The sequence below is a fragment of the Gymnoscopelus microlampas genome (assembly GCF_963454915.1).
Source record: "Gymnoscopelus microlampas genome assembly, chromosome: 19".
In the NCBI taxonomy this organism is placed as follows: Eukaryota; Metazoa; Chordata; class Actinopteri; order Myctophiformes; family Myctophidae; genus Gymnoscopelus; species Gymnoscopelus microlampas.
In genome coordinates, this window is record NC_139956.1 from 19,810,602 (window position 1) to 19,826,367 (window position 15,766).

The 15,766-nt window shown below is 42.6% G+C and overlaps 1 protein-coding gene across 1 annotated transcript; it reads left to right on the forward strand.

The window, feature by feature from the left end:
• Positions 1–4,278: 4,278 nt before the first annotated feature.
• Positions 4,279–11,520, forward strand: cckar (cholecystokinin A receptor; the record flags this gene model as incomplete). The annotated part of the gene is made up of 5 exons (XM_084042705.1): positions 4,279–4,411; positions 5,680–5,931; positions 8,482–8,743; positions 9,903–10,030; positions 10,201–11,520. 5 exons carry the CDS (start codon positions 4,279–4,281, stop codon positions 10,815–10,817), a joined length of 1,392 nt encoding a protein of 463 aa, XP_083898831.1. The 3' UTR covers positions 10,818–11,520.
• Between the last annotated feature and the right edge of the window lie 4,246 nt (positions 11,521–15,766).

Consider the following 15,766-nt stretch of genomic DNA (forward strand, 5'->3'; position numbering starts at 1 on the left):
CACCCGATCTCGATCTCTGCAGTGGTTACTTAGCAACTTAGCAGCAGAACACCAGTGTTGCCAGATTGTGTAAGAGAAATAAGCGACCATGTCTCTGAAAACAAGCCAAAAAGAAGAGACTAAAGGCCACATGAGCTCTTTAAACATCGGCTATTTCAAAATAGCCCATCTACAAGGTCAAAGGATTCAGTTGTGAACCGTTGTGAGCTCGCAGACCTGCCATTTTCAAAAACAATTCCAATATTGAATAAAATGTGGAATATTTTGAATATTTTTGGAAACATTCTAACACAATTGCTCCCTGGCACAAAACATTTATGAAAATATTTGAGAACCACTGGTTTAAAAAAGAATTACAAAAATGTGGAAACAAGCCTAAATAAGCAACTACACTTTGGAAACAAGCAAAACGTAACCCGCTACCAATATTTTACAGGTAATTTTTCCAGGGCTGCCAACATTGGACTGTCAGAATCCAGGAGATTGGTTGGGGGCGTGGCTAGCGGGGCGTCTGGGGGTCCTCCCTCCAAATTTTAACATAGTAGATGCCATTTCATGTGTTCTGGTGATTTTTGGGAGTTTGATACCAAATCCAGAAGAAAACCAGAAGAAATGACGACTCAGGAGAGTGTCAGGAGACGTGGTCAAAAACCAGGAGACTCCTGCGGGATCCAGGAGTGTTGGCACTTGGCAGCCCTGACTTTACAGAAAAAGAAGCCCAAAGTCACTTATAATAAGCCGACATGGCAACGCTGTCAGCAGCGCCCTATTATGTCCTGGACCTAGAGGGAAACATCAGCATCCCACATTAGTTCCTACTAGCTCAACTCACTGCTTTTCTAACCTCGGTCTCAGTCTCAGTCTGAGTGAGTGAGGACCAATGTACTGAAAAGCAGCGATGAGTGAGTCACTCATCGCTGCTTTTCAGTACATTGGTTCTCCACCTGTGGGTCGGGACCCCCAAAGGAAAAAGACCATTACTGCATCAAAAGTAATCAACAAACTATACTATAAAAACTGGTGAAACATTGGCCAATTGTCAAATAATATATAATAAGAAAGAGGCAAAAAAAAATGTGTTGCGACTTGCGAGGCGTTGTGAGCTTGTAGATCTGCTATTTTAACAATATTTATCCTTTGAACCGAGTCAAACAAAATGTAATGCCTCAACTTCCAAGAGCCTGTCAGGGTGGGGGGTCCCCAGTTCAAATATGATTATTTTGCCGGGTCCCCAGTTCAAATATGATTATTTTGGGGGGTCAAGGTCTGAAAAGGTTGATAACCACTGCGAGTAGGCTGAATCACACGACATCATTTAAGATTTGCCAGCAATTGGACTATGTATGGTCGCCACCATTTTCCATGGGCTTTGATTTTTCTACGATGGACTATGGTGGACTTCGCCCATCAATGTGGGAACCATGAGTCAGTGTTGGTTCTCAAAGTGGGGTCCGGGGACCCCCTGGGTCATCCAAGGGGTTCCCAGCTAAATTGTTCTGTTGATAGGAACCAAATTCATACCTGTAACAATCGGAGACTATAAAGTTCCATTTGTTCCATTTGTACACACTCTCAGAGGTATGGGGAGTCCGTGGCCTAATTTATACCAAACTGGGTGGATCCTTGAAATTAGAATGTTTCAGAACCACTGCCATGAGTCACCCATTTGCCTATCACCACCTTTGTTTCCAGCCTGTGTGTATGCTACGTCTGTGTGTAGCATACCATAATAATGAGATTTATAAGTCAACTGAAACGTTGATCCATCCTGACAGCCTTCCATAAATTGCCAAAGCAGGCAAGGCTATAGACGAATCCACAGACGCGCTGCCTGTAGCTGCCTGTAGGCGGCCATTGCTGCGGTGTCGCTTCCGCGTAGCGTTGACACCGCAGCAATGGCTGCGCGCAGGGCAGCGCTCCGTGGATTTGTGTATAGCCTACAGCTTGAATACATGTTCTGCTATAATCCGTTAACACTACACCCCCGCGTACCTACACTCATACACAGAGACACTTGCACGCATGCACTTACAACAACCAAATATAGGCTAATAATAATAATAATCTTTTGCAGCACGCAGTGTAAAATACGTAAGGGAAACATTAACATTTCAACATCTAAATTATGGAAAGGTCTTTGACAGAAATAATAATATTGTGGCGATCCCACTTCTGACACCAATGTAACATGTTGCGCACCAAGCTGGAATCAAACCCGGTCTACAACTCGGCAGACCGGCAGGTAACAAGTAAAGCCAAGAAAGCTAGCTTACTTGGAGGAGCAAGTTACGGCCGGGTCTTTAGTGGGGTCGCTACACTACCCCCTCCTTTCAGAAGCACGGGTGTCAGAAGCGGTTGAGGACCGGTGGAGTGTGCCCTTGTGTGAGGGACTCAAGAGTGAATTGTGAAGCGCAAGGGTGTGCTTCTGAAAGGAGGGGGTAGTGTAGCGATCCCGCAAAAGACCCAGCCGTAACTTGCTCCTCCAAGGGAGCTTGCTTTCTTGCCGTTGCTTGTTACCTAGCGGCAGTGGTGTGTTCTAGGTTGTTTCGGAGGGATGCGATAATCATTCCCTGCATGACATGCGCATTGTGGAGATGCGCTAGCGCGTTTTCAATGGAGGAAATGGTTAGAAATGGTACGTACTGTATGTAGCGTAACACGGTAGAACACATCACTGCCTAGCTAGCGACCTGCCGGGCTGGAGACCGGGGTTCGATTTCAGTGGTGTGTGAAGCGTTACACTGGTGTCAGACGCGGTTGAGGACCGGTGGAGCGTGCCCTTACGTGAGAGACGTGAGGGACTCAAGAGTGAAGTGTGAAGCGCGAGGGCACGCTTTTGAAAGGAGGAAGTAGTGTAGTGATCCCACTTCTGACACCAATCTAACTTTTCACTGAGCTGGAATCGAACTCCGGTCAGCTCGGCAGACCAGGAGGTAACAAGCAAGGCCAAGAAAACAAACTCACTTAGAGGAGCAAATTATGGATGGGTCCCTTGTGGGTCGCTACAACACCCCATCAATTGAGGAAAACTCCCAATATGAGAAAAATAGGCAATATAATGCAAAACAAACAAAGAATAACACTTATAATAGCCTACTCAACGGGCATAATGTGACATTAATTTTAAAAAAAAGTCAATTGAGAAACGGCGTTTCGATATAGCCTACACAGTTTAAGAAGTGACCCTAAAAGAAGACAGTAAGCATGCAGTGAGGAGGAGCCCTGACACTCAGCAACATGGTCACCTGTTGTCTTCTTCCACTACACTGCCTACAGGACCTAGGCTCATACAGGGTTAATAACTCAAACATAAGTAGGGGCGAGGCCCATGAAGTGATTAAAAAAGTTATCAATACAATGAATCCTAAAACAGACTGACAGGCAAGGCAACCAGTGCAGGGAAGGAAAAGGAGGACGGACGTCGGAGACTGAGTTCAGTGGTTATTTTTTTTCAAATATGTTTTATTAAGAACAGATTATAAAATGTTATACAATTTGTACCTACAATGTACATTATTATTTTTTTAAGAAAAAAGAAAAAAGAGCAACAAATAAGGAAAAGAAAACCCTCCCACCCAATCATATTTTATTACATAAAATAAAGTAGTAAAATGACATTTTGCCATGGAAAACAAAAACAACACTTGAAATCACGACCACAGGTGGTGTCCTGTCCGTTAAGTGCTACTATCCAGCCAGGTAACGAACGAGGGGCAGCCAAACAAACCGTATCATTATCAAATTGTGTCTCTTTATTTTTTAAGGAGTAGACCTACCTTATTCTTTCAAGGTGAAGTGTAGCCTACTAGTCATTTAATTGAGCCAATGTTTAAATGCAGGAGCCTCCAATGTGTAAAAAAATATATATATATTTGGAGTTCGGCCGGTTTCAGGAGGAGAGGGTTTGGTTTGACGCGCACAGTGCAGCGCGCACGATGCGCGTCTTCCTCAAAGCGAGCAGCGCGCTCGCTTTGGGAAGACGCGCAAGACGAGAGAAGCGCACGGAACGGAACGGCACTGACGTTTGTCTACAGAGAAATGTCTCTTGGTTAAACAGGCTGTGTATTGTCATATTAGGCTACTGCTTGGCATCTGCGACACAGAAGGACACCTGCCTATAATCAGCATTCTTTTGAACCTTTTTAAAACCAGATCATGGCTGATGTTCCAGTGTGTAGCTTATTGGGATGAGACGTTTTTTGTCATTTTTCTAGGTTGACTTGAATTGTGAAGGCTACCGTGAGTGGAACTTTGAAGCAATCAGACATCATCATGGACATGGAGACGTTCACCTTGCACGACATGCTTAGTATAAATTCTACTGATTTAAACAAGATCTTGTGTAGCCTTGGGATTAGGAATATCTCTGACTGCGAGGATGAATATCAGGATTCCTCAAACGAATCGAAAGGTAGGCTTAATGACTATGGGCTTTCTTTCTTTTTCCCGCTCTCTTTTTTGTTCTTTCCAAGAAAATAATAATATGAAAATAGCACATCTACAAGCTCACAATGCATGCATTGACATTTGCCATGCACTGTGAGCTTGTAGATCTGCTATTTTCAAATGGCCGAAATATAGGCTATATAGGGCTGAAATGGTTAGTGTGTTTTGTAATAATAATCAAAATCTACAAAGTAAATAACTAAAGTTTTCATATAATTGTAGTGAAGTAAAAGTACAATATTTTCTTCTGAGATGTAGTGGAGTAGCCTAAGTATACTATAATACTCCGGTAAATTAAAAAATACCTCAGTTACCACCTGGAACTGGAAAAGGCTCACGTTTTATTTGTTATCATAAAATAAAACGTAAAAAGAGCCTTTTTCAGTTCCATTATGATATTCTTATAATTTAAAAAAGAATGGTGGCAAACGAAATTGTCATTCAACTGTCTGTTGGAATGGGTTGTATTGTACATATCGATGCTCCAAAGTGATGAATTTGATTCGTAGTCTATTCGTAAGTGACTTTTGGGCATATTTTGACTGGTGCGCAAAATGCGCATATTACGCATGTATTTTAGGCTACAGCATGGGGAATATGTTTTAATGTTGTCATAAGCAAGTAGCAACAGTCCAGTTGTTCTCATTCTTTGAATTAATTACGCAATTAGGCATATAGATCAGCCGGTTCTCAAACTTTACAATTTCAAGGACCCCACCTTAACGGACCAAATGGACCCTAACGGGTCCATTTGGTTCCATTTGTATATTGTCAGAGTTACAGACTTGTAACGGTCAATTTAGAACCCCCTCAAGGAATCCTGAGTCCCCTCAAGGAGTCCCAGGACCCCACTTTGAGAACCATTGATATGTTTGCCTTGTCTGCATGAAATGTTTTCAGAAGAAGACACTGACAGTGATGGATGCTGTTTAAATACTGTTTGTTTTAATCATGCATGTCTGAGACGTGTAGCTATTAAAACAATATTTAAACCATCATTTAAATAGCAAATAAACATCTAACAGCCTACCATCCAGAGTGGACATGGTGTGCTCATTTGCACTAGCGTGGGTGCATGTGTGATGAGTTTGTGCTGTCTGATTATGTAGTGCAATTTTCAGGGAACATGATGTCAGTAACATCATAATGTGTCTCTTTGGCTATCTGTCTTTTATTCTATATCCTTTCATTACTGATGTCATCTGTCCATCTGTCCATCTTCACGCGTCTCAGACATCGACCAGAAGGTGCGGATCGTCCTGTACAGCCTCATCTTCCTCCTCAGTGTCGTCGGCAACAGCCTCATCATCGCCGTGCTGGTGAGGAACCGCCGCATGAGGACCGTCACCAACCTGTTCCTGCTGTCGCTGGCGGTCAGCGACCTCATGCTGTCCCTGATCTGCATCCCCTTCACCCTCATCCCCAACCTCATGAAGAACTTCATCTTCGGCACCGGCATGTGCAAGCTCGTCATGTACTTCATGGGTGAGTGGACAGTAGGGGCCACACGGTTGCACACTAAAATCTGTGTTAATTTCACACTGAGAGTACAGAATTGACCCAAATGAACCCCTCATGAGGGTTCATTCGGGTCAATTTGTTAATTTAACACAGAGGGTTTACAAATGGCTCCATTTTTGCACCCTCTGTGTTAAATGAACACTGAGGATTTTACCATAGATCAGGATGGTTTTGTGTCTCAAGGGGATATGTTGATCTTTTGAAATTTATTTTTGGTTCTTTTAATTCCCAAGACATGTTTAACACAGTGGAAAAAGTTATAGCATTTGCTAAGTTTTTCTAAAATGGCCAGCATCGTTTTGAAAATAATGTTTTATTATAAGTGTATTAAAATGTAAACAATGCAAGTAGGCTAATTTGATGGATTCTCTCATGCAGACTAATGTAGAATTCTACAGTCCTTGGTCCTGGCTACATTTCTAAATGCCAAGATATGACATATCTAACAGTTCAGTTGTGTATTGCCTTATTGAGGGAAATCATATAGTGTTTCACAGAGGCGCTAAACAAAGACATCTGGGTTGTGGCCTGTGTATTGTATAAGGCTCTGTTTCTCTCTGCAGGAATGTAAACTGGCTAATGCTCAGTGAATAATAACCTTCATTTCAGTGACAAACTAACAGGAAAAGGTCCGGGAATGGCTTACAACCAAGCCTATGAATAATGTGATTTTATAAGCGCAAATATTATTCATAAAATACATCTGCATTGATGGAATGAGAGTGGTCAAGTATGACATGTTCCTGTTTGAAATTCAGAATATGCCCTGAATGATGCGTGCTCTGTATTTGCACAGCTGCATTGAGGCATATTAATTTATGTTTTATTACAGCCAGTGCAACGACAATTGTTACCTAAAGTAAGCTATGCAAGTTCTCTCAAAGCACGGTTTAAAAATCTTGCAAGACTTCATGAGCACTGCCTAATGATGGTGCGTGTGATATCTCCATCACGACTGAATTTGGTTAATTACATCGTTAATTACATTTTTTCTTCATTAACTTATGCACAGAAAAAGCCTGAGCATTAATTTACCTCTGACAGTGTAGATTACACTGTCAGAGGTAAATGAATGTTCAGGATTTGACTGTGTGTGGGGCCACTGGGATCCTAATTTTCAATGTCTCAATGCTTCCTGTTGGGTGTATGGTGACAACCACGGTGCTGCCAGCCACGGCCGATTATCTCATTTGTCTACATGTAGGATAACGTGTTTATGTGGCCCTCCGCTGGGATCGTACACCACGATAATGTGGATGTATTTATAGGACTCAATGTTATTATTACTGAGTTTGTTAACACTGCACTGTAACAGACTGGGCTGTATATTATATCCCATCGTGCAGGGTGTCCTCTGGCTCTATACAATAGTACATTTCAATTTGACAAATCGTTAAAGTGCCATGACATCACCAGCAGTCAGCGTGACAACGTGATGCTGTTAAATTGGCAAGTGCTTCTGACCACTTAAAGTTTAAACCCTCTATATTTTGTTAAACGGACATGATTTGAAACTGTACCTGGTACACGCTTTTCTCACTCTACACCAAATGTCTTCGCCAAAAATAGCAGATCTAGAGCTTGTAGATCTGCTATTTTTTGCCGAACGTCCCCCCCGAAATAGGGATGCTGGGGTTCAAGTGGTTAAGGATTACAAACACCATGATGTGGGGGTTAGCTGTGTCCAGACTGGCAAAAAGCCCAATTCAAGTCATGTTTAGCTTCCGAAAAGGCAACACTACCCAATCTGACTAGTTTCTGTCTTAGTGCAGTCCAGAAAACTGTTCTCTACACAAACCAAAACAAGACAGAACACAGATGATTGATGTCATGGATCCACTGAATGTTTGAATCCAAATCCTAGTGTTCTCAACAATATAACGTACTGTTATGCTTATGCGGTTATTCATGTATGTCCATCGTGTAGCAGAAGAAAATATAATATTATGACTATTAAAGAAACTCCTAATGAGACAGTTTGTTCTTTGATTAACAGTAGGTTTATTACAATCATCAAATAAAACAACAGCTTGAGTCACGCTGCTGAAGTCCCCTCACTGCAACAGAGTCCGTGGATCAGCTTGGAACGATGGCTCGAGTGTCAAGACCTGTAATAAGGCTCTCTTTAAGCTGTGAAATGCACTATGTTGCTGCTCCACTGCTCAGATTGCAATCACTGCTACTCATCGTTCCTACATTCATCACCTCCTCCTCCACCCCATGTACCTGTCCTGTAGACTCTGATTCTAGATTTCTCCTGTGGGACGTCATTTACTATCCTCTCTCCCTGTTTATTTTTGTTTGCTAATCTTTAAGGTGTATGCTTAAAGGAAGTGACAGGTTCAGAGCTTATTAGACATCAAGATCCATTACTCTGTATAGCCTGCCACTCAATAAATCAGTTTCATGTGAAACGTCTGAAATCTCATAATTCAACTCCATTATCTTGTAACCATTAACACGAACCTATAAACAGTGCAATATTTATGTTTTGTCCTTTCTTGGTTTGTACAGGAGTCTCGGTCAGTGTGTCCACCTTCAACCTGATGGCCATCTCCCTGGAGCGCTACAGCGCCATCTGCAACCCGCTGTCCTCCAGGACGTGGCAGACCAAGTCCCACGCCTTCAAGGTCATTTCGGCCACCTGGGTGGCATCCTTCATCCTCATGCTGCCTTACCCCATTGCCAGCACCCTGAAGCCCTTTATCCGTTTCAACAACAGTACGGGGTACATGTGCCGCCTGGTCTGGCCCCACGATGTCATCCAGCAGTCCTGGTGAGAGATGTTATCCTCTTACCTAGTCGCTCAACACATTTTCACACTTGAAGTTGTTGCACCAAACGGGTGACGACATGGGACAGGATTTGACCATGTGTCACCCGTTTGATGCGACAGGACTCCTCCCTGCTTCAGACATTGACACGATGATGGGACGTCCTGTCACGATGCATGTTGACGAGGACGGGTGATTTATGATTGAACGCCATTGAGTCGACAGAAGCAGACTTCTCACCGCTCGGCGCGGCCACTTGCTCGCTCACGGAGCTCAAGTCTGCTTCTGCCGGCGCACCTCCCGCATTTCAAACGTTTTTAGTGGACACTGAAAAATTACATGACGGGATCCCCTCCCTTCCAACGGGTGACACATGGTCAGATTGCCCCAACTCATCACTATAGTACAACTTGAGAGTGAGAATGTGTAGCAATTAGCAGACTGTCCAGAGTGACGACAGTACAGATAGGAGGTAGGTGGTAGGTGGTCTTACTCAAGGACACTTGAGCAGAATCCTCTCGAGATTGATGCTGACAATCTATGAGTCAGCACCCCAACCATTATTGTAGACCACCATTTAGTGTATTGTGTTCAGTGAGGAATTCAGTGGAATATGATATTGTCTACCATTTTCCAAATAAAATTAGTTTTTTACAATGTTTAGCCAACATTGACTCCATTATTCAGGTTTGATTGTTAACGTAAGTCTAATGGAGAAATGCTCTAGGTTCATGTATGATATATGAATAAAGCAGTGAATAGACAGTAATGTATTGTATTGTATTGACTGTCATGACAGAAGAGCTATGTCTATGTGGTGCACTGAAAAGAAAACCCACAAGAGGTAAATCTTCTGTTGATCTGTCAGTGCTAGTTAATGTAGGGATGTAGTTAGGCCTCCGGTTTGATAACATGCGATTCACTGTGACTGTTCTTCCTATGATTAATTCCCATGACCTATAGACACCGGTATGGCCCTTTCATGGCTGAAGACCTCATGTCTGCAGCTGCACTGAAAACACAAGAGGTACATCTTGTGTTGACCTGTCAGGGCTAGATGCTGTAGGGTTGTAGTTAGACCTCTAGTTTGATGAGATGTGACGGACTGAGTGACTGATCCTATGATTCATCCCCATGACCCACTTAATCTGTCCCCTTCAGGTATGTGTCTCTGTTGCTCCTACTCTTTCTTATCCCTGGGATAGTGATGATGGCAGCCTATGGACGCATTTCTCTGGAACTCTATCGGGGAATCAAGTTTGAGCTGAACAATAAGAAATCCAACAGAGGTAAGATAATTACTTGGGTTAACAGCACTATAAATCTCCTCATTCTTTGACTTATAACTGGATGCTTTCCCAAACAACACAGTGAACATTTATACCTCTTATCTGACGCACACAGTGCCAAAAAATGTGTGATGCTTGTGATGACATTCTACTGGCCTTCCCCCTGACAGAGAGACAAGCGAGCACTGGCAGCATTAAACCGGGTGACAGCGACGGCTGTTACCTCCAGGCGTCCAAAAGGAAGAGCCTGACCTTGAGTACGGCCAGTGTGGGCAGCAACGGGGGCAGCGGGGCCAGCAGCACCGCCACCAAGGCCAAGCTGAGGCGTGTGTGCAGCAACAGCTCTACGGCCAACCTGATGGCCAAAAAGCGAGTCATCCGCATGCTCCTGGTCATCGTCTTCCTCTTCTTCCTTTGTTGGACCCCTGTGTTTGTGGTCAACGCGTGGAAGGCCTTCGACCGGCAGTTGGCCGACCGCCTGACGGGGGCTCCCATCTCCTTCATCCACCTGCTGTCCTACGTGTCGGCCTGCGTCAACCCAATCATCTACTGTTTCATGCACAATCGCTTCCGCCAGGGCATGCTGGCTACGTTCGCCTGCTGCAGCCGCAGCCACGGGGGCGTCGGTTCGGCAAGGTCTACCGGAAGTGGCACTGCCAGAGGCGCTGGGGGGTCGGTGAGAGGAGGGCTAAGAAGCAGCGAAGAGAACGGCCACACCCCGAGTGGCGGCAGCTCACGCTTCACGTATAGTAGTGTCCGTGGATCAGCTTGGAACGAGTTGACTTGAATCTGACGTACATAGACTTACTGTAGATCACTGGCTCGAGTGCCGAAACCTCAAGACGTATTGAAAAGTGCAACCTTGTTATTAAGTAAGGCCCTCAAATTGCTTAATGTGACTTGTTTATGGCCATATATGCTGCTTTTGCTTGGAGTGTGACATGACAAGGGTGCAGAAGTTTGTCAATGCTGTGTCAGTGGTGTACATTCAGTGCTTATTTACAGACTCCCCTTCAGTCTATGTCAACACCGCTACCTTGTATGTAGCCTCTCTCAAGCTGTTTTGCTCGAGCTTGCAGCATCCACACTCTGTCTGACGCTGTCCAGACAAATCCTGAATGCCTGATCAGAGTCTTGGTAGATCTCAAGTCAGACTTACTTAAGAACTATTGTGTGTTCATGGAGTGGAATTATACCCATCGATGGATAATCCGCTCCCACACACTCTCGATAAACAACTCTCACCACTTTAAGGGTGACAGCAACATTGTATACAAATCTGGGTAACACAGTCTTTTGAAAGTAATTGTTAATATTCACTTAAATCCCCCTGAGTGATTAAAAGGTGGTTCCAAATCCCACCATGTGCCACGCAAGACACTTTGGAAAGTAATTGTTATCATTCATTTTAATCCCATAAGTGATTAAAAGGTTGTTCCAAATCCCACCATGCGTCACCTACACGCGTAAGACAATACTTTTAGGAAAAGACAATCCAGAAATGTAGATTGTTTGCAAGCCATTTTAGTACTTTCCTATCATTTAAGAATAACACAACAGTTTTAAATAATTGCAATGGACTCCACTCATTCAGCACTCTAAGCCATTTAAGATGTGTACAGAAATATTTGCAAATGCTATTATACCTAGATATGGTGGCAACCATAACTTTGATAGGTCATGGTAGAGATATACTGTATATTCATGTTTGTAATTAGTAGCCTATTAATCGGTTCCTGATATGCATTCCACAACATCTGACCTAGTCCACTAGCTTCAAAATAAGCACTTAAATCAACCCTATACTTAGTTGACCAGGGTCCGCCAGTGCTCTATACTTGGTCCTTTTTCCTCCTCACCAAATCTCTTTGGCAAAAATAGCTATCTTCGAGCTCCCAATTTTGTGAGCTTGTAGATTAGCAATTGCTGCCGAATGTTCATCTCGGAATAGGCTAGGGTTCATGCAGTTGATGCCTTTTACCAGCTGTCTATGTGTTTATGTGTGACTTCATAGTTGTAGGCCTTATCATTCTGTGGGACTTCAAGCACCTGTCTGTCCACTCTTCAAAGAGCATATTTCCCAGCACTGCCTGTCAGTCTCACCTGATAAATATTGACTTTGGTTAAGTATACTGCAGCGCAAATGTAGCAATTTGTTATTCCCATTTCGTTTACTCATTATGCTGTGTTGCAATGTAATCGTAGCTATAACCTCGCTCTGGAGGATAGATTATTTACACATCTGACATAGCAGGTATGTAATTGAAATCTGTGTAATATGCTTGATTGTCAGTATTTGGAGTTACTGTGTGATAGTGTGATTTCTATGCGAAGAATTTGTCTGTTGAACCTGTGTTGCAACAAGTTTTTGTCACCGTGCAAGATATTTTCCCGACAATAAATCAACCATTCAGCTTGCACAATGTGCTTCTGTCACTAACTCTATATCATGTACTGAAATAAGGAAAGTCCTTAATAATGGAAATGTCCTGAAAATGGTCTCATCTACTAACAAATAGAGCCTCAACCTTCTTATAATGTACACACACACACACACACACACACACACACACACACACACACACACACACACACACACAGAGCCCATGTCTTTATAATCAGCCACTGGCTGCCCAAATAAACAGCTGCTGCTACACAGACTTGAGAGAGTAGCTTGGGCTTTTAACAGAATGAATGAAGTGGATCTAAAAGGCAGAAAGCATTATCTCACAGCCATAATAGTTGACTGAAGGAGACTCCATTGGAACCACTTCCCACACAGTAAAATCCTCAGATAAAGGTTCAATTTGGTTCTGGAAGCCACTATCTCCACTGTGATGGAGATGCATCCAATATCGGCATTCAGAAGCAATACTGTAATAAAGTCACACAACTGGTTCTTACATGATTATCCGCATACATGTGAATAACCTGATTTACATACAACCCAACACCCTTGCAAAATGATTTAAAAAAAACCCCATACAAAACAGATTTTATATCACATTTTTATTTCTCTTTTTATGCCAATATTGCAATATTTTTTTCTCCTTTTTTTCTTCTTTTTTCATTTTTAATGACATACGGATTTGAGCATGAACTTGAACTGCAATATGTACAAAAAACAAACTATCGTATGTTATCAAAAAAAGCCGTCCTCTCGTTTTGACATTATTGCTAAATGTTACAAACGGCACAGGTTTCTACCATCAGCAACCCTTTGAGCACTGAGTACACTACCACACTGACACCTCGGCTTACCATTACTAGCATAATACACAGATAGAGTGAGAGTGAAAGATACTGTAGTTAAAGGACGTATGAAGAGGAGAGAGAGAAGGGTGGGTGGGTGGAAAAAACAAAGTCTGACCGTTGCAAAGCGAAGCGTTATCAAGCTGCATGTACAGGGAGGGCAAATAGCAGGAGAGAATTCCAAATGTACATAATATCTATATAAACATGGAAGAGAAATTTTTGAGAGCGAGTAGGAATTTAAAAAATATGATAGAGGAAGAGGGGTAAAAAGAAAGACAAGTTAAGCCCGATTTATACTTCGTCGTACAACGGGCGACGGAGCATAAATTTGACATTAGCGCCCTGTAGTGCAAACAGCCAAATTGACTTAGGGAGAAGTAAGGCTGAGTGCAACAGAGAAGGGGCTCCACACACCTTTTCATTGATTTAAAGCTGCCTCTCAATCTGCCCTGTTTTTTGTTTAGCAGTGCATGAAAAACTCTATGTTATAAAAAGACATTTGGCATATTAGAGGATACATACATTGTTCAGAGCTCATTATAAAAAAACAAACAAACATTTACAGCTGCTTTTGTAACGATCCAACAGACATTATGGCAAGGAGAGAAATAAAAAGGAGAAATATACCAGTTAAGTACAGAATATCTTGCAATAGCATCACAAAAGTTCATGAGATGGCATTTGTATTTTTCTCCCCAGACAGCTCAGTCACCATGTTAATACAGCGTAAGAAGACATGTAACATGTTACATGCCTTAATGAGTGAGACACAGAGATGCATTGATGCTCATATTATCTGACCCCCCCCTTCTGTAAAACTCCTAACACACTAAAGAGAAAACGACACTGTAAACCATCAAGCCAGCTCAGATTGTCAAAATGTGTTTGTTTTACATAAACATGCCCCCAGCTTACTAGTTTGTGAAAACTGTGAAACCCCTTCTGTTGACACTCACACACACAACAGTGGTGAACCAGGGGTTACTATGCTAAAAGAGGCGACTGCAAACTGTAAACGAAACAGAACAAAAGGCTGATGCTAATATAAGAGGCTATATTAAGCACACAACGAATTTAAGAGCACACCCTATTGAACATAAAGTAGAAATAATTACACACTGTAAAATGTACAGGAAGATTTGGTGAGCATCTCCATCGTCACCGCAGTAAAGGGTTCAGAACGGCCCGCGGGCTGTTCTGGAAAAACAGGTTTCACATCACTGTGAAGAAGTTCAAATTGGTTTTGTGATGCTACAACGCCACTATGGGCACATAGGTTGGTTGATAGCACCTGTTTTCTCCACAGAAAAACTGACAGACAGGAAGTTCATTTCAGGACAGACGTGACATGGCCTCTTTTTTTAAAAATACACTCCCAGGCCAAACTAGGCAGCTTGGGCAATAATGCACTTAATTTCATATTTTTTGTTTTTTAAACACCAACTAACATGAGGGGGAGACTTTGTACCAATAATTTAAAAAATATCAATATTACAATTGCAAAACATTTAACATCAATGACGGACAAGTGGAAAGTGGGAGCATAACTTAAACTTTTAGCAGTTTGGAGGGGAGCAAGTGAACCCTCTTTTTGGTTTGCTCCTTGCTCATATTTAAGGGTATGCTTAAAGGGCAAACATACTTCATTAAGTAGACATTCAATTTACAGCATCATAGTTATTTCCCGGAATAGTATACAGTTGTACTGTAATACTAAGTTCCAAAGTATTGCCTTTGAGGGTTTATACACAATTGTTTAAGAGTGGGAGCATATTTGGATCGTGACGGAAGACGGTGGGACCAAAGTTATCTGAAGTCCTTTTTTTTTTCTTAAGAGCAATTACAACTTTGAAGATGATCTGTTAAAATGAAGAGAGTCTAACTCAATGCTCCATTTTAGCGACTAGTAGGGAGACGTGACACAAACACACACACACACAAACACGCGCGCACACAGTCACACACACACACACACACACACGCACGCACACGCATGCACACACACACACACACACACACACACGCATGCACACACACACACACACACACACACACACACACACACACACACACACACACACACACACACACACACACACACACACACACACACACACACACACACACACCTGCTGGCTGGTGAACTAGTGGTCAGGCAGACACATCACAACACAGACAAAAAAAAGAAATGACCTGTACAATATTGCTGTATGTTTGGAAATACACATATTCAGTAATACACATATAGAAGGCCTTTCTGCTTCTACACGAGACTTGTTCGCCATAAATACAGACGAGTGCGGCTACTCTCGGACAGTGAGTTTACAATGTACACACATCTAGCTCCGTTAAGTGGAAACCACAGGACATTTAGTCACTTAAACCCTATATACTTAGTTGACCGGGGTCCCCTAGGGCCCCCTTTTTCTCTCTACACCAAAAATAGCCAATCTACAACCTTGTAGATCGACTATTTTCACT